Raw genomic sequence first — 21,497 nt, forward strand, 5'->3', positions numbered from 1 at the left:
CTGCCTACATGTGATCTCTGTCAAATAAAAAATAAATCTTAAAAAAACACAGATTTCTTGTGTTTCGGTTCAACTCTTGGTGCATTGATTTCCCTAAGCTGGGCTTCATAGCACAGCAGAATGGGGTGACTATGGACCGTTTGGATTGGATTGGATTGGATTCCTTGGTCTCCCAGTAATTCACTGCTCCTTGGCAGGTACTGCTCCCTGTCTCCACCTCCACCTACCTTCTGTGGGTAAAGAATAGCCTCGTTCCCAACACTTTTAGACTAAGTAGCATCCCTCTTTCCAGAAAGTACCTGGCACAGATCGTCTGATTTTGTACCCACTCTCAGAGGTCCATGGGGCTCCTGAAATCCTGCTACCACCTGGAAAAAAATGATTCTTGGCGTTTCCAACGGACTTTTCCCATTCCATAATCAGAGAGGGCTGTGTGACTTTGGGCAATCTCTTTTCTATGAGCTTCAGTCAGTTCTACTGTTAAATGGGAACACTAACCCCTATCCTGTAGGCCTGTCACAAGGCTTCACTGAGAAACAGGCATAAAGTTGTACGGAATTGTTCTTATGATTGCTTGAACCAGGGGAGGGGAAGGTGGGGACTGAGCTCCACAAGCTCCACGGTGTTGCCTTCACGTTGCAGTGCCACGGAGTTTGCGGGGAAACGGAGGCAGCCCTCCGGCTCTGCACCCTCTCGCCCTAGTCGCCACCCCACCCCTCAGCTACCTCGTGGACGTGGCTGGGGGAAGCCTGGGTTTGAGGCTACGCAGGCTGCAGGGGAGGAGTCCCACGTGACAGAGAGGCGGGGTGTCAGCTCCGCGACAGTGGCTTCTCAGGGGCGGGGCCGCTGCAGAGCATCTCCCAGCCGGAGCCCCCCTTTGTTCCTCTTGCTGCCTCCTAGGTCCGCCGGCGTCTGGGTCCATCCCTCGCTCCCCTCTCGCTCCTCCCGCCCACCCCTTGCATCCGGGCCCGCATCCCTTCACCCAAAAGCTCGGTCCCAGTTCCTGTTCTTGCCCCTCCCCCAGACTTCTGGCCAGCGCCTTTGCCTGGTAGGTAGCCTTCTGCCCATCCCTCCCTTCTGCACCTTCTTTTCCCTGGATCCGTCTCCTGTCCCCCTTTTCCCCAAGTCCCGAGTCGCTCCGCCCTTCCGGACCGGGGATGTCCCCCGCAGCCCCGCGCCCATGGTCCTGACGCTGCTCCTCTCCGCCTACAAGCTGTGCCGCTTCTTCACCATGTCGGGCCCACGGCCGGGCGGCGAGCGGCTAGCCGTGCCGGGGCCCAACGGGGGCGGCGGCGCGGGCCCGTGGTGGACCGCGGGCGGCCGCGGGCCCCGCGAGGTGTCGCCCGGGGCGGGCACTGAGGTGCAGGGTGCCCTGGAGCGCGCGCTGCCCGAGCTGCAGCAGGCGCTGTCGGCGCTGAAGCAGGCGGGGGGCGCGCGGGCCGTGGGCGCGGGCCTGGCGGAGGTCTTCCAGCTGGTGGAGGAGGCCTGGCTGCTTCCGGCCGTGGGCCGTGAGGTAGCCCAGGGTCTGTGCGACGCCATCCGCCTGGACGGCGGCCTCGACCTGCTGCTGCGACTGCTGCAGGCGCCGGAGCTGGAGACGCGCGTGCAGGCCGCCCGCCTGCTGGAGCAGATCCTGGTGGCTGAGAACCGGTGAGGGTGCTCGCGGGCTGGAGGGTAGAGCGCGGGGTGCTGTGGGGTGACAAGGGCGGTCCGCGGCCAGGGTCTCTGGTGTGAATCGCCCTGTGCCTTTTCCCGCCTCACCTCACCAAATCCCTGTACTACCCCCCTGTTGGGGATGAGCGTGTCCGTTTTACAAATGAGGCTTGGGAAAGTTTCATGCCTTGCAGGGAGTCACAACACAGTGAACTGATGGTTCAGCCAGGATTCTCCTGGGACTGTTGGGGTGAGGAATGAGACTGGGAGAGGAAGAATAGAGTATAGCAGGACAGGAATTTGTCCCTGGTTCTGAGGGTGGGGCTGGGACCCTAAACCCACAGACCTCCTCCCCACAGGCATTGGTGCCCTTCTAGGCTACCTTCTCACTGCCACTGTGAAAGGAAGAGAACACAATGCTCAGTAAATGGGGTAGGATTACTGAAATGAGTGCTGATCTGAGGGTTACTTGCCCTCTTTAGGCCACCCCCAATCCACCTTCTGCTTCCTCCTTCTTCATTTTGGCCCACATAACAAGCCAGACATGATCTCATCCTGCGGCTGCTCATGGGGAACAGAAGGTTTTCTAGTGGGATCAATGGGTGAGAGAAGAGGAAACAGGTGAGGAGAAAGGCAGGGGCCAGAGTGTGTGTTCTCCGTCCCTTCCCCACATAGGGCCGAGATACAGTAGGGGGTGTCCAACTGGGGCCTGGAAGTCCCTCTCTTGCCTGCCTCTTGAGATCTCCCCCAGAATATGAGGACTCTTGCACTCACTTTCTCTCCCCTCCTATGCCAGAGCAGATCAAACTGTCACTCAGTAGTCACGTGCTGAATTCTCAGGCCCCTCAGATTTAGAAGGGTTTGGGAAGGGTCACTTTCAATTCATGCAGCTTTGTGATGTGTGATGGGTTAGGGATGCTTTCCTTACCATTTAAAAAAATTAAACATAACCTTGTGGATGATGGAAATGATACAACCGTCAGAAATACATGAATGGAGCAATTTAAGTTGGGAGAGCAAGTTAGGGTTCTGCTTACTCAGAAAGTCATTAATTTCCCAACTACCATCAATCATCAGTACATTTGGAGGACTAGCAAATGGAGTGGGTGCTCCCTGGATGTGGTGGGCACGGGGTGACAGCATACCTGGTAGCCTGGTATGTGGGGTGTGGCAGCTATAATTAGAACCGTGGAGAAGCGGTGCAGCCAACACCCTAGGAAGAGGAGGGCGGCAAGATGCAAACTGCACTGATATTTTTTTCAAGGTTGAAAATAACAACACTCACCTCTTACAGAATTACTGAAGGGAGGAGTCACACTCACCATGATCTGGGGAAACCACGCACTGGTCCTGACAGCACTTCAGGACCAAGGACAGAGCCCAGGAAGCCCCTTGGCCATGGGATTTTTTTCCCCAAAGAGAGGCAGAATCTCCTCAACTTTTAGTCTACTTTGGATGGAGCCTGGAAGGAAGAGAAGGGGGGTGACACACTGAGAATTTGTGTTGATGAAATCTTGCCCTTCATCAGCCAACCTCCTCTTAAAGAAAGTTCCTCAATCAATGCACCCACTCCTTTTCCCATTCCCTTCTTCCCAGAGTGCTGCTACACCTGTTGGCCAGGAGCCTAGATCACAGTATCCCTCACCCTCAAATGTCAAGAGAAATCCAACAGGGTAGGACCCTCTGAACTTGATCCCATGACACCAGTGAGGGCCCCATGTGACTGCTAGCCTTTGAAATTTATAGCCCAGCCCCATCAGGAGACCATAATTAAGTTAAATGGTTTAACTCCGGTTGAATGAATGAATTTCCCAAAAATACACAGTTAATAAGTGGAGGAGACATGTTTAAAAAGTAAAACAAGGGATGCCTGGGTGGCTCAGCCGGTTAAGCCGCTGCCTTTGGCTCGCATCATGGTCCCGAGGTCCTGGGATCCAGTCCCACGTTGGGCTCCCTGCTCAGCGGGGATGCTGCTTCTCTCTCTGCCTGCCACTCTGCCTGCGTTTGCATGCTCGCTCTCTCTCTCTAACAAATAAATAAGTAAAAATCTTTAAAAAAAAAAAGTAAAACAAAACAGAAAGCTATTGCATATAAATTCAAAAAGTGCAAAGGTACAAAAAAGTCCCAAACTTAAGAATTTTTCCTTCTACCCAGACCCCCTCGCTTGATGCAAACCAGAAAAACAAGTTTTGTTTTGTTTTTTAAGATTCATTTATTTATTTGCCAGAGATCACAAGTAGGCAGAGAGGCAGGCAAAGAGGGGAGGGGAAGCAGGCTCCCCACTGAGCAGAGAGCCCAATTCGGGGCTCGATCCCAGGGCCCTAGGATTATGACCTGAGTTGAAGACAGAGGCTTTAACCCACAGAGCCACCCAGGTGCCCTGCAAAACAGGTTTCTTGTACAGTATGTCCTCCCAGAACAATTGTATACATACAAGGATTTACACATATATGTATATTATATATACATGCTGGTACATGTATGTGTATGAATTCCCCCTCCTGAAGCTGGAATTTGAACCCAGACCCACAGCCTCTCAGGCTGCAGAAGCCGGGAGCTGAGTGTATAGTTCTCACTACAAGGATATAGTCCAAGTTCTGTGAAGGTGCCAAGGGCATAGGGAAAGGGGAGGGCTGGGGGGTCAACAGACTCAGAATAAAGTCCTCTTAAAAAAAATTAAAAATGGGGTGCCTGGATGGCTCAGTCAGTTAAGTGTCTGCCTTCAGCTCAGGTCATGATACCAGGGTCCTGGGATCGAGTCCCAGGTTGGGTTCCCTGCTCTTCAGGGAATCTGTTTCTCCCTCGTTCTCTCTCTCTCTCAAATAAATAAAAAATTTTTAAAATAATAAAAAATTTAAAAAACAAAACAAAACAAAGCAAAAAAAGAATAAAGTCCTCTCTGAATTAATATTCCTGAGCAAGCCCTTCCCTTCACTTGTCCTCAGGAAATGAGAGTGTTGGATTAGATTATTGCTTAAACACATCTGCTGGTTCTGATATTCTCAGAGTTTATGTAGTCAGATTGTTCTGGAAGCACAAAGTATAGATGAAGGATCTTAACCTTGGAAGACAGACAGATGCAGGTTTGGACCCCACCTATGCCTCTTACCAGCTGTGTAACTCTAAGCATGACATGTAACTTCCCTGAACTTTGGCTTTCTCCTTGGTAAAATGAACAAGTGAATGATTGGAACCCACCTGTTCTTTTGGACTTTAGGGAAGCTCAGTGATCAACTCAGAAAAGTTGTGCCATGTTATGGGCTCAGCTGGGACCTGCAGTGGACACAAAGTCACAAGCATCACTGTGATGCTCACTGGGCAGGGACTCCCTGCCTGGCTGAGTCTCTTAAGTCTTTAGGGGTAGTGTCAGTTGTGGAGGACATCATTTGTGGAGGTCAGGGAGACAGAAAACTTTCACCTCTGCCTAGAGTGTGCCAGCTTTCGTGCCTGCTGTGCTGGCAACCAGGCTCCCTCCCTTGGACATTTCTTCCCTAGAGCAGTCATAGTGTTTCCTAAAACCCATGTAAGAGTAGGTCACTCCCCTTCCTGAAGCCTTTCAATGGCTCCTCATTTGCCATCAAAATAAAGTACAAATGCCTGAAGAGGGCTCAGAAGGCCCCCAGGACCCTTTCCCTACTCTCCCCCCTTGAATCTTCTACCTCAGCCACTAGAAATGGCTTCACTTCAGTGTGGCTGAGGTGGGGACAGATCCCCAAATGCACCAGCTCTCAGATACCCCCCAAGCCTTTGCATACATCTGTGCCTATAATACAATGTCCACAATCTCCCCTTCTCCTCTTCATGAATGTCTCACCATCTTCCCCAATTAATACCCTAGGCACCCAACCAATATATTTAATGTGTGTCTTTATATCTGTGTCCTGGTAGGATCTTTATTCTTGTTTTGTGTGCATGTATTTTTAATTTACACAAATGGAGGGATGCCTGGGTGGCTCAGTTGGTTGTGTCTGCCTTTGGCTCAGATCATGATCCCAGGGTCCTGGGATCGAGTCCCTCATCGAGCTCCTTGCTCTGTGGGGAGTCTGCTTCTCTCTCTCTCCCTCTGCAGCTCGTGCTCTCTCTCTGTCAAATAAATAAAATCTCTTAAAAATTTTATACAAATGGTGCTGTGTTTTATAGCACATTCCAGTTCATATTTTTATCCACTTATTAGTATTTTTTTAAGATTTTTATTTATTTATTTGATGCAGAGAGAGAGATCACAAGTAGGCAGAGAGGCAGGCAGAGAGAGAGGGGGAAGTAGGCTCCCCGCCGAGTGGAGAGCCCTATTCGGGGCTCCATCCCAGGACTCTGAGATCATGATCTGAGCCGAAGGCAGAGGCTTAACCCACTGAGCCACCCAGGCGCCCCAGTAGTATGTTTTTAAGATCCTTTCTTCATGTGCCATGGTATAATCTGTTCAGTCCCTTGTAACTGCTCCATAGCCCTCCAGAGTGGGTAACTGCCCATGTTACCTCTCCACTGTCCCAGGCTCGACACCAGACTGCCACTATCTTCCCCCATCACAAACAACCCTGCAGCCTTTTCCACGTTCTTTTGTGGATCTGTGACAATTCTTAGGGATATAAACTCAAGAGCCCCAATTTCTGGCTCATAGGGTGCATATCTCTTTAACTTCACCCACGCATCCCAGCCTGCTTTCCAAATTGATTGCCCCAGCAAGCACCTCTACACAGAGAGCTTCAGGGTAGTTCATGGCCCCTCACACTGCCAACCTTTTCTGTTACCCAGCTTCTGCTTTTTGCCTATCCAATAGGTGTAAAGTGATAGCTGATTTAATTTTCACTTCTCTAATTACTAATGAGTTAGAGCATCTCTTAATTTGCTTGTTAACATTGTGGATTTCCTCTTTTGTAAATTGCCATTTATATCCTTCGCCATTCCCTATTGAATTTGCTGTCTTTTTCTTATTGACTTGACTGTTCATATCTTCTATATATGAAACCTTGTTGCTTTTATATTTTTCTTTATAGGTTTTAAACATTGCAAATATCTCTGGCCTTCTTTCTATTCCTCAAACATGCCAAGCTCACAAGCCCTCAGGGCTTTTGTCCTTGCTGTTCGTTCTGCCTGTTACACTCTCTCCCAGACACCTGCAGACAGGAGTCTTTGGATATTGTACTCTCAGATTTCACCTCCTCTGCCGCCCACTGTCCATTACATCACCTGCATTTGCTAGCATAATAGCCATCTCACTCTTGTCCTGTTCACTCATTGTTCCCTTGCTTATTGTTTGTCTCCATATTAGCTGTGTATAAGTTCCAGGCTCTCTTAGGCCCTGCTCAGCTTCAGTCTCTAGCACAAAGCCTGACACACAGTAGTTCCTCAATAAAAATCTGTTGAGTGAACGGATAAGTACACCCCAGTCACACCACATGAAGTGGAGAGAGGTTTGAAGGCAAGGCGAAGAGGGGTGTACTTAGAGTGATGCTTCAAATGATGATAAGAAGTTAAAATTTAGTAAGTCTTCCCTATGGCAGGCTTCCCCTGTGGGAAGCACTTTACACAGATTTTCACACTGGGACTCATAATGACCCTGTGGGGTGGGTACTCCTTTTATCTTATTTATGAGATGAAGTTCCTTATTTAGGAACTGAAGTTGGATAGAGGAAGGCACTCAAGGTCCCACACATTTCTAGACAAAAAAAAAAAAAAAAAAAAAAAAAACACAAAAAAAAACACAAACCCCAAAAAACAAAAAACCAAAACAAACAAACAAACAAACAAACAATAAAAAAAAAAAAAAAAAAAACCACCAGCTCCCAAGGGATCTTCTCCAGAGTTAGGTTCTTTTTTTTTTTTTTTTTTTTTAAAGATTTTATTTATTTATTTGACAGAGAGAGATCACAAGCAGGCAGAGAGGCAGGCAGAGAGAGAGGAGGAAGCAGGCTCCCTGCTGAGCAGAGAGCCCGATGCGGGGCTCGATCCCAGGATCCTGAGATGATGACCTGAGCCAAAGGCAGTGGCTTAACCCACTGAGCCACCCAGGCGCCCCCAGAGTTAGGTTCTTAACCATACACACTGCAGGGCAGGAGGCAGCGTTAAGGGAGGAATTGGGTGTGGCCAGGATGAAGCACCCTTATAATCGTAATGGGAGGAATCTGTTCCTTGCAGGGCAGGTGGAAGGGGGAGGCAGGGAGGTTAATGCTCTCCCTCACGTTCTATATGACACCAATGAGGCCAGAGAGGTTAAATGACCTGACCAGGTCATGGTCAGCCTTCCCCGGTGGTACCGCCATTCCATCATCCCTTGTCCCACTTTGTTTCGCCAGGGACCGCGTGGCGCGCATCGGGTTGGGCGTGATCCTGAACTTGGCAAAAGAACGGGAGCCAGTGGAGCTGGCGCGGAGCGTGGCCGGAATCTTGGAGCACATGTTCAAGCACTCGGAGGAGACGTGCCAGCGACTGGTGGCGGCCGGTGGCCTGGACGCTGTGCTGTACTGGTGCCGCCGCACGGACCCGGCGCTGCTCCGCCACTGCGCGCTGGCGCTGGGCAACTGCGCACTGCACGGGGGCCAGGCGGCGCAGCGGCGCATGGTGGAGAAGCGCGCCGCCGAGTGGCTCTTCCCGCTCGCCTTTTCCAAAGAGGACGAGCTGCTGCGGCTGCACGCCTGCCTCGCGGTAGCCGTGCTGGCCACCAACAAGGAGGTGGAGCGCGAGGTGGAGCGCTCTGGCACGCTGGCGCTCGTGGAGCCGCTTGTGGCCTCGCTGGATCCCGGCCGCTTCGCCCGCTGTCTTGTGGATGCCAGCGATACAAGCCAGGGCCGCGGGCCCGACGACCTGCAGCGCCTCGTGCCACTACTGGACTCGTCGCGCTTGGAGGCGCAGTGCATTGGGGCTTTCTATCTCTGTGCTGAGGCTGCCATCAAGAGCCTGCAGGGCAAGACCAAGGTGGGTGAGGGGTGGGAGTGGGGACAGGAGTTAGCATCTGGGAAGGCTTCCCAGAGGAAGTGACATTCAACTGGGACTTGAAGTACACATTAGAGTTAAGTGAAGCAAGCAGAAGGATGAGAGACCAGTTACTGGCCTTGAAGGCAAGACCGAGGGTTTTAAGCAGGGAGCATGCCTGGCATTAATACTGAGAGCTCAGCCTTCACCCCATGGAGATGGAAGCTGTTAGAGGGGAGAAATGAGGGGGAGAGTCGAGAGAGTTTCAGGAAAGGGAATGAACGTAACTAGGTTATCTATAGGGTGAATGCAGGGCTAGGGCAGATGATGGGAGTTTCAGCGCTGAGAAGAGGCGAGGGGAAGGACTGGGAATCTTTGGGGATGGCTGGTGAACTGGGGGACCCCTGACACTCTCTCCCCACCCCTCCCTAGGTATTCAGCGACATCGGAGCCATCCAGAGCCTGAAACGCCTGGTTTCCTACTCCACCAATGGCACCACGTCGGCGCTGGCCAAGCGCGCGTTGCGCCTGCTGGGCGAGGAGGTGCCGCGGCCCATCCTGCCCTGCGTGGCCAGCTGGAAGGAGGCCGAGGTCCAGACGTGGCTGCAGCAGATCGGCTTCTCCCACTACTGCGAGAACTTCCGGGTAGAGCAGCGCATCCCAAGGGCTCGCGGCCCCTAGGGGCGCCCTGAATGAGGCAACAGCGCCCCCTTGCGGCCCGTGCGCCCGCGGCTCCAGGGATGATTTTGGGGGTGGAAGCCTGTACTCCACCACTTTCGGGGTCACTCAAATTCGGGTCCCATCCGCCTCCCCCGTCGTAGTCTCCGGTTGCCTTTCCTTGCATCTTATGCTTAGGGTCCAACGACTGAGGAGGAGCGCCCTTCCTTACGTCTGACCCCTCCCCTAGGAGCAGCAGGTAGATGGCGACCTGCTTCTGCGGCTCACGGACGAGGAGCTCCAGACCGACCTGGGCATGAAATCTGGCATCACCCGCAAAAGGTACGGCACCTCCTGCTCGCCAGTCCTCACCTTCTGCCCCTAGCCAGTCCTAGGTCAGGACCTCAGCGTCCTCTTCTCCCCCCACCCCCGGCTGCAGATTCTTCAGGGAGCTCACGGAGCTGAAGACTTTCGCCAACTACGCTACGTGCGACCGCAGCAACCTGGCTGACTGGCTGGGCAGCCTGGACCCGCGCTTCCGCCAGTACACGTACGGCCTGGTCAGCTGCGGCCTTGACCGCTCCCTGCTGCACCGCGTGTCGGAGCAGCAGCTCCTGGAGGACTGCGGCATCCGCCTGGGCGTGCACCGCGCCCGCATCCTCACCGCCGCCAGAGGTCAGCCTGCCCATCTGGGAGCCCAGCCCTCGCCCAGCCCTCGCCCAGCCCTCTCCCAGCCCTCAGCCAGGGGTGCTTACAGAGGGTAGGGGTGGGAAGACAGGGGGCTTAGGCGATTAGCCAACAGCTTACCAAATACGGGTCTGGAGGTGCTTTAGGGAGGTCACGAGGGCAGAATGGATTCTAGGGCTCTAGCAACCCTTTTTATTTACTAATTTATTTTAATTTGCTAATTTACTATCTCGCTAATATTGTCAGTTACAATATATAAAGTTTTAAATATTATCTTAATATCTATATGCATTCTATTCAGTGGGTATTAATTTTTTAAAGATTTTATTTATTTACTTATTATTTTTTAAGATTTCATTTTATTTTATTTATAATAAAGAGGGAGTGAGCTGGAGGAGGGGGGCGGGCAGAGGGAGAAGCAGACTCGCTGTTGAGCAGGGAGTCCATCGTGGGGCTCAATCCCAGGACCCTGGGATCATGATTGAGCCGAAGGCAGAGCCAACTGAGCCATGGGGGTGCTCCTGCGTGTTAATTTTTTTAATCAACTAGTCACCATGCTGTGCATTATATCCCAGAACTTACTCATCTTTTTTTTTTTTTTTTTAAGATTTATTTATCCATTTTAGAGAGAGAGCAAGGCAGAGAGCAGGGGTGAGGGGCAGAGGGAAAGAGAGAATCCTCAAGCAGAGTCCCCACTGAGTGTGGACCCCGACTAGGGGCTCCATCTCACCATCCTGAGATCATGACCTGAGCCAAAATCAAGAGTCAGACACCTAACTGACTGAGCCACCCAGGTGCCTTTCTATAATGTACTTTTTAAAAATTTTTAAGTAATAAGAGAGGTGTAGCTTAAAAGTGTCCAATTTGAAGAGTTTTGAAAAATGCATACATGTGTAACTACCATCATAATCCAAGATGAAGAACATTTCCATCAAGGGTGTTCTTTTTAAAGATGATGAAACTAAGTTTTTGGGAATTTAAATACGTTTCTCAAGGTTATCCCTTGGGGAATCCCAAATACAAACCCCAGAGCCATTAAGTAACAGAACTAGGATTTGAACCTCTGTCTTTCTGCTTCATAAACAGACAGGGGCTGACTGTGAGTGCTGAGACTGAATATTATATGAAGATGGATTCTTTTCATTCATCTCAACAAGTTCAACCAAAGCAGATCAGCTTTCATTATTTTCACACTGGAGCTCTTAGTATAACCCCAAGATTTCTTTTTTTTTTTTAAGATTTTATTTATTTATTTGTCAGAGAGAGTGAGCACAGGCAGAGGCAGAGGGAGAAGCAGGCTCTCCACTGAGCAAGGAGCCTGATGAGGGACTTGATCCCAGGACGCTGGGATCATGACCTGAGCCGAAGGCAGCCGCTTATCCAACTGAGCCACCCAGGCATCCCTAACCCCAAGATTTCATTTCTTAAAAACAGGGAGGGGCGCCTGGGGGGCTCAGGTTTGCATTCAGATTTCTCCTGCTCCGAATCCTTTCTGGAGTTCCAAATGGCACATTTTCTTTCTATGTTGCTGGCTGAGTCCTCCGGTATGGCTTTGGAGCCAAGCTTCTGCAGGTTGTCCTCTCAAAACCCAGCCTGGGGTTAGGGTTAGGGTTAGGGCCAAGGAGCATGGAAGGTCTGGTCTGAGGGCATTGTGGCAACCTTCCCAGAGGGCTGAGTTGAGGGCGTGGGTTAGGGTTAGGGATCCAGGGGAGATTGTGACCTCAGCCGAAGGCAGACACCTAACCAACTGAGCCACCCAGTTGCTCCCTTCCATGCACCCTTTTTAAGTGGATGCAGTGACCCACTGAGACTTAGATTTTAGAAGGACCCCTGTGGTGGTTGTGCAAACAGATTGAACTGGGCAAGTGTGGATTTGGGGAGACCACTGAGAAGGCTGAGTTGGGGGCCTGGACATAGGACCCTGGGGCTGGAGTCCAGGATGTTTAGTTGGAAGAATGCAGAGCATGGAATCAGGTGTTGTGAACGTCTGTCTGTTCTGTTCACTGTCATATTGCAAGCCCAAAGGGTAGTGCCTGGCACACAGTAAGTACTTAGTGAATATGCGTGGAATGAATTAATGAGAGGTAGGGGTACGGGCCGATACCCGGGTTCTGGCTGTGGTGGGAACTAGGAAGGAAGGGGCCTGGGGAAGACTTGGGATGTGTTGGGTGTAGTGTCTGTGGGCAGCTGCCTGTGCAGGTCTGGAGTTCTGGAGAGAGGACAGGGCTGGAGGTGCCGATCCGTGTCCCTAAACACAATGCCTGTCTCCTGAGAGGGACTCACCAATAGTGAGCAGCCTTCCTTCCTGTAGGCCCAGCTCTCCATCTCAGTGACTCTCTTTTGCACAAGCCAGGCGGCCCGGGCCGGGCTGCGCTGAGAAGGCTGAGTGGGCAGCAGGTGACACCCCATGGGGAGTCAGAGGTGACTCTGACTGAGCTGTTGTCTGTCTGCCTCAGAAATGCTACACTCCCCGCTGCCCTGCACTGGTGGCAAGCCCAGTGGGGACATCCCAGATGTCTTCATCAGCTACCGCCGGAGCTCAGGCTCTCAGCTAGCCAGGTGAGAAGGGGTAGGCAGGTGGGCGGCCCAGGGGCTGGGAGCCGGGCCAGGGCAATGATGTGGGACCTCTCGCCAGCCTCCTGAAGGTGCACCTGCAGCTGCACGGCTTCAGTGTCTTCATTGATGTGGAGAAGCTGGAAGCAGGCAAGTTCGAGGACAAGCTCATCCAGAGTGTCATGGGTGCCCGCAACTTCGTGCTCGTGCTGTCGGCCGGGGCCCTGGACAAGTGTATGCAGGACTTTGACTGCAAGGACTGGGTGCATAAGGTAGGTGCTGGCCTCCGTTGTCCCAGCACTGGCCCGTGGCCAGGGGTCAAGGTCCTCCTCCCTTTCCTTCTCATTCGCACTCCCCAGCCACCTCCGCGGTCCAGCGGCGAGGCAGGAGCCACAGCTCGGTCTGTAATTGGTCTTTGGCAAGTCACTTAGGCTCTCTGGGCCTCAGTGTTCTCATGCAGAAAATGGGGATAACGTGCCTGTCTTACTCACCTTGTGGGATGGCCGTGAGGGTCGGAGCAGGAGGGAAGCACTTTGATAAATAACCTCAGTTAGGGAAGAGGGGCAAGAGAGCCTGGTGACAGGCACAGTGGGATCGTGAAAGGCACAAAGCTGTGAGTTTGAATCCCAGCTCCGGCCTTGGGCAAGTTGCATAACTGCAATGAGCATCGTTTTGGCTACTGTAAAGTGGGAGAAGTATTGTCCTGGACTCCCTAGGATATTGTTATAAGAATTAAAAGAGCTAAAATCTGTCAAGTCCTTAGCAGAATGCCTAGTTCTATAGTAATTGTTCTATAATGGCAGCATTTATCCTTGTAATTAGTATGAGCGCTTCCCGCTGTTTAATTAATGCCATTCTATCTTCAGTGCCTTGCATATACTAGAAACTTACTGAATACTGACAGAACAGACAGATGGATGAAATGGGTTCATACCACATCTGTAGATTATTAATTATTAATCAGTGAGGGATACAGCAGTCATCTGGCCTGGAACCCTTGTCCTGAAGCAGCTAAGGAAACAAGACGTGTAGAGATCATCTATGGGTTGGTGTCGCCGCTAAGCTATGTAGGTGAACCTCTCACTGGCCATAGGTGCGTAGAGAAGGCGGAGAACGTTAAGGGCTGGAATAACCGGGGAAGGCTTTGTGAAGGAAGCAGAACTTGAGAAGAGACTTAAGAATTTAGGTAAGTGGAAGAGAAGGCATCCCAGGCAGGGCGACTGTGCGAGCAGAGGACAAAAGTGGGGATGAGGAAGGCACATCCCCGGTGATGGCTTACAGATGAAGCGGAGACTCAAAGCAGTAGAATTCTTCCGCTGGCCACGCTGGTGTAGAAATCCAAAAAGCTGGCCTCTGAACTCCCATCGGTCTGACTCCAAAGCCCGTGCTCTTTCCCAGCACCTGCCGTGGCGCAGACCTGAGGGGGTGGGAGGGGAGGTGGGGGTTGGGGCAGGATTCTGCTGACACCGGAAATGGTCGTTTGGATCCCTTCCCAACTCCATGTCGGGTGATGCCATGTTGGTAGCCTGAGATCAGCCCTAGTGGGAATATTTACACAAAGGAAATTGGTAAAGACTACAAAGCAGGACTTTATTTGGTTAGTTGGTTGTTTTCTGTTTGTTTGGTTTTGGGATTTTTTTCTTTTTGCCCCCAGAGGGTTATTTGTTAAACATTTGCCAGCACACCACTGGGGTTCCCCGGGTGGCTCAGTTGGGTAAACACCCGACTCTCGACTTTGGCTCAGGTCATGATCTCAGGGTGGTGAGATCGGGCTCCACACTGGACGTGGAGCCTGTTTAAGATTCTCTCCAGCCCTCCCCTCTCCCCTCCTCACTGGCTCTCTCCCTCTCTTTAAATAAACAAACAAACAAACAAACTACAGAACCCATTTGCTGAGTACCTAAAGGTTGGGAGAAGACTTGTATTTAAAGCACTGGGGGAAAGGGATCCCACAAGGGCAGTGAGGCCAGGCCAGCGGTGGTAGGGAGAAGGCTCTGGCATCAGAGTACAACCAGACCGACCATGGGGAAGAGGGTCAGGCCCTGGAAGCCATGTTTTAGAGGCTGAGTACTGGGCTTGGTTGGGTGTTGGGCCGAAGAGACACCTGGAGGATCATGGTTGATGGCCCAGAGCAGGTGGCAGGCGGCCTTCTGGGATAAAGAGAGGAATAGCTGAGCTCCACTCGAGGTCAGACCTTGCTGTGTTCACTCTATATCCTGGATGCCTACAAGCCTGCGTGGTGCGAAGCAGGCTCTTGACTAGTTGACAGGATACTTGAATCAGTTACCAAGCAGAGGAAGCTGAAATAACTGGGAAGGCCACACAGGTCCACCAGGTTCACCCGGCCAGAACACTCGACTCTGATCAAGTTTTCATTCTTTTTTTTTTTTTTAAGATCTTATTTATTTATTTGACAGAGGGAGATCACAAGTAGGCAGAGAGGCAGGCAGAGAGAGAGAGGGAAGCAGGCTCCCTGCTGAGCAGAGAGTCTGATGCGGGACTCGATCCCTGGACCCCGAGACCATGACCTGAGCCGAAAGCAGTCGCTTAACCCACTGAGCCACCCAGGCGCCCTCAAGTTTTCATTCGTAACCTGCTGGATGACCTTGAACAAGCCATTCTTCCTCTCTTGGCCAGACTCTGAATCTTTGCAGCGAGCAGCATGCGGTCTTTGATTCTGGATAAAACATGTCAAGAGGCTCTCAAATAAATTTGTGCAGGGTCGGAATTCAAACGAGGGCTTGGCTGAAAGAACCCTGAGCTTGGAATCTGAAGGCTTGATTCGGAAGCCTGGCTCTTCTTGGGCTGGGCATTTGTGTGACTTGGGGGCAAGTCCCCTCTCTGGGCTTTCTTCTTCTCGTTCATAAAATGAGAGGTTCCCCCCAAACCAATCAAGGTTGGAGTTATGTGGGTTTTTTTCCCCAGGAAGGCTCTGGGCCCCAAGGGTGGTCGATACCCATCTAGCTGACTGCACTGAGGGAGGAGGGATGGGCGGAGCCTCTGCCTTGGACCAGTCCCAAAGGCCCCATCAGCCTTCCTGGGTTGTTAGTGCTTCACTGCCTCTGGTTTTAAGACTCCTTTCCCCGAAGCCACATTTAGTGGGTAATCAATACAGAAAACCACAAGTGAACTGCACTCAAGTAATTCCAATCCCTGAGGTTCCCCCTTGAAAAGAAAAAATTCAATAAGCCCTTACCAGAGCACCCATTAATAGTAATATCCTCAGAAGCACCTTGTGAGGGAGGTTTATTATCCTCTTTTACAGAGGAGGAAAACCTAACACCTGTGATTGATTGATTAAGCACTCGCTACATGCTGGGCACTGGCCTAAGCACTTGCCACAGGACATGGCAGGTACCCCCCAACAGAAGAGAAAACAGAGGCTTTGAGAGCCCATTGGTTGCCTCATGCCACAAAGCCTATGTCAGAGATTCGATATGAACCCCAGTCTCAGGATTCTGGAGTGCAGCCCCTAACAGCTGTGCTTTGTTGTCCCCCTCCCTCCCTCCCTTCCTTCATTCATTCATTCCACCCATCCAGCCATCCATTAAGTATTTGGCAAGGGCTGACTGGGCAAGGCTTTGTGAAAGATGCTGAGATACAAGATGGATAAAAACCAGACATGATCTCTGTCTTTATGTCTGGTGGAGAAGACAGATATTAAGTAAATTACTCATTAATTAAGTTTGCAACTCTAGCATGTGTTAAAGAGCCTTCTAGAGCCTACAGTAGGAGATTGTGCATGGTCAGAGAAGGGAGGGGAGACTTCCTTGGGAAAGTATGGATTGAGCTCAGATCAGAAAAATTAGTAAGCATTAGTTAGGGGAAGGGGCCAGGAAGAACCTGTGCAAAGGCCCTGTGCAGGGAGGGAGGATGGCTAATCTAAGGGGGGCAAGGTCTGTGTGGCTGAGAGAACAGTGCAGGGCTGGAGTCTGGAAAGGGAGCTGTGGCCAACTGCATGGAGCCTTCAGACCACAGTATGGAGGGGGTTTTTTGTTTGTTTTTTAAGACTGTATGTGTTTATTTGACAGAGAAAGAGCACAAGCAGGGGGAGGGGCAGGCAGAGGGAAAGAGAAGCAGGCTCCCTGAAGAGCAGGGGAGCCCAATGTGGGACTCAATCCCAGGACCCTGGGATCATACCCGAGCCAAAGGCAGTCTCTTAACCAACTGAGCCACCCCGGTGCCCTGAATTTTATTCTAAGAGCTATGTAAAGTCTTGAAGACTTTTAAGTAGTGGGGGGGCATGATCAGATTTGGATTTTGTAAAGAGCAGCCAGGTGAAGGGGCAATGTAGAGAACAAGTTAGAGGAAGCAAGAGTGATGAGGAGAGACCTGGTGGGGGACAAAGATAAAGGGGTTGGAGCAGCCCGGTGAGGGTGTGTGTGTGGAGGAAGAGCCAAAGTGGGTAGATCTGAGAAATGAGGACAACTGCAGGGCTGGTAATGGATCAGTTTGGGTCCAGACAGTGATGTTTTTCTCCTGACACCAAGTTGAGTAGTTTTTTTTTTTTTTTTTCCAGCACTAACAACCATTTCTCCAATCTGCCAACACCAACTGGGTGTCCCGCAATTCAGTTCTTTTTAAGAAAAATTTTTAGATTGATTTATTTATCTGAGAGCAAGAGACTGTGCCACAAGTGTGAGGGGGGTGGGGGCAGAGGGAGAAGCAGACTCCTCCTCCCTGAGTGCAGAGCCCAACACGGGGCTCCATCTCACGACCCTGAGATCGTGACCCGAGCTGAAACCAAGAGTCCGACGCTTAACCGACCGAACCACCCAGGCACCCCCAGTTCAGTTCTGATAACTGACTCACCCAGAGCGAGTGTCAAACTCCAGAAGGGCTTAGTCCCACATGTCTGCACTCACTTCAGACGTCTGAGAGTCCCGGGTTCCTAGGCCACCCACACTTCTGTCTGACTTGGTTACCAAGTCAGGAGTTCCCATGGCACACATCCCTCCCCTGGCCAGTGCAACCATTTGCTAGAATGACATGCAGAACTGAGAAAGCACTTAACTATATTCCAGGTTCATTGTAGAGGCTATAACTGGGGAACATTTGAATGGGGGCCATGCATAGGGCAAAGGTATGGGGTGTGGGGCACAGGCAGGGAGGCTCAGAGCTCCCATGCCCTCTGCAGGCCACCCTCCCAACACCTGGATGTGTTCAACAAACCACATCCTTCGGGGATTTGATGGAGGGTTCACTGTGGAGGCATGGTGAAGTCTTTGGGCCCTGGTGAGTGAACTCAATCTCTAAACCCCTCTCTCCTCCTGGGAGGTGTGCATCTGTGACTATATGTGAGATACTTAGTTTCCTACTTTTTCATCATAGCTTGGTCTTCCTGGCAAGCAGCCCCCATCCAGAAGCTCTCTAGGCAACCCCCATGCCCAACCTCCAGTCATCTGGGGATTCCCAGTGTTTCGGGAGCTCCATGCCAAGGACTTGGGGCAAAAACCAAATATTTGATTTTTATTAAAAAAAACAAGGGGTGAGGGAAAAGCCAAAGCAGACTTCGGCACCAGCACCCCTCCTAGGGACTGCCTGGCACCAGGGTCCCTAGATGGGGGACCCAGGTCTCTTCCTTATCCCCTCGTTTCTTCCTGCAGGAGATCGTGACTGCTTTGAGCTGCGGCAAGAACATTGTGCCGGTCATCGATGGCTTCGAGTGGCCAGAGCCCCAGGACCTGCCCGAGGACATGCAGGCCGTGCTCACCTTCAATGGCATCAAGTGAGGAGAGGGGCGGGTGCGCAGCCCCCAGCCAGCAGCTCCCCCCACCCCCACGCGGCCCCCTGACCCACCAGCCCCTGTGCCCACAGGTGGTCCCACGAATACCAGGAGGCCACGATTGAGAAGATAATCCGATTCCTGCAGGGCCGCTCCTCCCGGGACTCATCGGCAGGCTCAGACACCAGTTTGGAGGGGGCCGCACCCATGGGCCCAACTTAACCAACCCTTAGATCCTAGGCCCTGCTGTGACCCCCGTTCCCATCATCCCGCTCGAAGAAACTGCTCCTCGACCTGGCGTCTCTCAGCTGCAGCCACCTGGGCCCTTCTCTGGAAATTGCTGTCGCTCTGCCCCCATCCTCATGGTCCACCTCAAGCCCAGCCCCCTCTGTGTCTGCAAAGGGAATGGAAACCAGGCATTGGGGGTGCTCAGGGCCAGACACCTTCCCCCGCCCCATCTCCAGGTTCTGCTACCAGGTTCTCTATCTCAGGTGTGGGAGAAACCCTGGACAATTGAGGGTTTGCCACACACAGCACACCCTCCTGCCCAGACAGCAGCCAGCTTGAGTAGGGGGAAGGCTGGTAGCCTCCCTCTGACGAGTTTGGGCGATGCCCTCCCCTCTGAGCTAAGCCAGGGCCGGGGCCCAGCAGCCAGCTGGAGATCAGGCTCCAGTGATGGCTCTCCACCCAGTTCGTGCCTGGCTTCTGGCCTCACTGCATCCTGCCACCCTGTGGCCTTGACCTGTAATCACTGTGTCCTTAGCTGGCCTGGTCTCCAGTCCCCTCCCAGCCTTCCTGAGGTGCAGTCCTCTTAGCCACACCGGAGGTCAGGGTCGGCCAAGCCAGCCCTCACTGTGGCTGGCAGCTGTTCACCAGGCCTGGACCACCAAGGCCGTCTCGACAGGCAGCTAGCCACCCTCCCTGTGCCTTGTTGCTGGGCCTTGTTGCCGGCTCCGGCCTGGCTCTGCTGGCTTGCCCAGCCCCTCCCCACCCTTTCGCTCAGGGGGCAGCCGGGGGAGACAGCCCCCTGTGATGGCAGTGCTGGGCTGGACAGAGGCCGCAGCAACATGGGAAGAGGCAGGATCCTGAAGAAGGGTGAGGGGTGTGTTGGAACCACCTGGGAATTTTGCAACAATGGCGTTCAGACCACCTGGTCAGGGTTTGGGTTTCTGCTTTTCTCACAAATTCCCAGGTGGGTGGGTGCAGATGGTCAAGGAATGAGACACTTGAACTAGCGAGCCTCTAAAACACAAATCCCTCCCAAACCTTTGCCATTCCACCTCCCGCCCCCCACCCCCTGCCCCATCTCATGCCACTCCATGGATCCTGTAGCCCCACTCGGTATTATGTCCCTTGTATGGAGAAGGGACTGAATGACTGAATGACTGAATGACGGGCCATTTCCCAAATCAGCAGCGGCCACCCCAGGATCCAGACCTGGCCTTCTGGTGCTCGGTCCAAGGCCTGTCTCGAGAACCATCCTAGAAGCTGTGCTCAGGGCAGGGTTGTTACTATCCCCACGGCTGGCTTCTCTGCCCCAAGGGTCTGGCAGAGGGGGACAGGTTTTCACCAAAAAAGGTTGGTCTAAGAGCTATACAGAAATAAACAAGCAGGAAAATCCCTCTGCCCCTTTCTCCACTTGGGTAGGAGAGCAAGAAAGTATCTCCCCGCTCCCATAAACCTGGGCTTCGGCTAACAGGGTCAGCTGGAGCCTGCCCTGCCTCTCCCCTCCCGGGGGCAGTGGGCAGTGGCCTGACACCTCAGGCTGGCTCAGCTTCCAGAGTCACCTCACGCGGGGGCCAGCCAGGTCACTCATAGCTCCTGAGCCTCATTGTCAAAAAGTCAAGAGGTCTCACCCTGGGCTTGGGACACCTTCCTTCTACTCCCCCTCCTGCCAAAGATTCGCTCTCTAGCCGATCCTGGCCCCAGCTCTGGCCTTCACTGCTCTTGACCCTGCCTCCTTCAGGCCACAGAAGTGTCCACCAGTACCAGGCCCTGGATGCAGAGTGGACATTGCCTTCGCAGAGCAGCATCAGTAATGATACAGTGGCATGAGTGCTCTCCCAGGGAAGATTTTTGTCACCGTCAGTCCCCCCACCTCCTGAGGTGCTCTGCGGTATTCAAGGAGGCTGCCAGGCCGTTTCTTCTGTTCCTACACCCTCAACTGCTGCCCCTTGGTGACTGGGGAATCAGAGCTCGGCTTCTGACCCGGAGTCATGACCCCCACCCCCAGCCAGGCTTGGCCCCACAGGGCTAGGCCTGAATGGGGGCTGAGAAACAGCCTTTCCCCCAGAGCCTGCTCTGACATGGGCCTGCAGGGTCAGGGTTTTCTACCCGGCTGGTCTACAAGTCCGGGCTGAGTCAGCAAGGCCCCTGCCCACCTCACCCTAGCCGTCCCCAGGGACTGAGGACTGCTCAGGGACACCCAGATGTCAGAAGTTCAGCTCCAACTCCTTCATTCTTCTCCCCTGCCCAACAAGAGAGGCATCTCATTCTAGAATGTATGAGGTGGGAAAGGTCTCAGCATGTCATCTAATCCAGTGTTTTCTAACTTGACCACCTGTGATCAGACAGTTCGGGGCACGGCTGCCCCAGCCCTTCGGAGGAGGGCTTTGCTTAAGGTCACAAGCAAGCCAGAGGCAGTGCTCAGAGCAGAGCCCAGGCCTGAGGACAGCCCAAAACCTTTTCCCAAGCCTTCTCACTGCCTCATGCTGGGACAGTGAAAAACTGTATTCCCTGCCTTGCTTTGGTCTCCCCACGACAGAGACGGTGAGTTGGGAATGTGGCAAAAGGCCTGAGCTACAGAGGCCACAGCTGACCCCGGTGGGGTCACACTTCACACCTGTGTGATTTCTAGGGCAGGGAGAGGAGCCAAGCCCTGTGGCCATTGCAGGCAAGTGCCACCTGAACTGGGTCTATGTAGGGGCTGGCAGCCCTCAACAAAGGTGGTGCCTTACTACTTCTGGGCCAGGCTTCCCTAACAGACTGGAAAAAGGCCCCTTGTTCTCTGAGAAGCTGCAGCCCCGATCCTATCGGGGAGTCAGGCCCCTCTCCGGGTTCCCGTTGAGCTACAGAAGCAGGAGGACGGTCTCAGCACACGGTCCCACTGAAACACGTGGCAACGGGAGCGTTGGAGGGCAGAGTAGTAACAAAACCCAATGCCTTCAGGGGCGGATCTCTGGTGGACCCTCAGGAATGGGCTCTGCCCCCAATCTCTCCACTGGCCTGAGGCCAGCCGGGCAACCCTCCAGCCTCTCCAGCAGCTCAAGAGAAGAGAATGAGCAGTGAGATGCGGTGTGGGCCAGCCCACGGC

The 21,497-nt window shown here is 52.7% G+C and overlaps 1 protein-coding gene across 1 annotated transcript; it reads left to right on the forward strand.

Annotated features, from left to right (window-relative positions):
• The first annotated feature begins 608 nt into the window (after positions 1–608).
• Positions 609–19,804, forward strand: SARM1 (sterile alpha and TIR motif containing 1). The gene is made up of 9 exons (XM_047707995.1): positions 609–1,650; positions 7,947–8,565; positions 8,995–9,207; positions 9,470–9,561; positions 9,659–9,894; positions 12,363–12,465; positions 12,542–12,731; positions 18,066–18,187; positions 18,277–19,804. Exons 1-9 carry the CDS (start codon positions 1,181–1,183, stop codon positions 18,404–18,406), a joined length of 2,175 nt encoding a protein of 724 aa, XP_047563951.1. The 5' UTR covers positions 609–1,180; the 3' UTR covers positions 18,407–19,804.
• Positions 19,805–21,497: the final 1,693 nt, after the last annotated feature.

The sequence above is a fragment of the Lutra lutra genome, chromosome 16 (assembly GCF_902655055.1).
Source record: "Lutra lutra chromosome 16, mLutLut1.2, whole genome shotgun sequence".
NCBI lineage: Eukaryota > Metazoa > Chordata > Mammalia > Carnivora > Mustelidae > Lutra > Lutra lutra.

Excerpts from the sequence above, each read along its gene's own strand:
- SARM1 (XM_047707995.1), top strand. The coding sequence starts at position 1,181 with ATGGTCCTGACGCTGCTCCTCTCCGCCTACAAGCTGTGCCGCTTCTTC. Across the intron at positions 1,651-7,946 it reads ATCCTGGTGGCTGAGAACCG|GGACCGCGTGGCGCGCATCG; the intron begins GTGAGGGTGCTC and ends TTGTTTCGCCAG. Across the intron at positions 9,562-9,658 it reads TCTGGCATCACCCGCAAAAG|ATTCTTCAGGGAGCTCACGG; the intron begins GTACGGCACCTC and ends CCCCGGCTGCAG.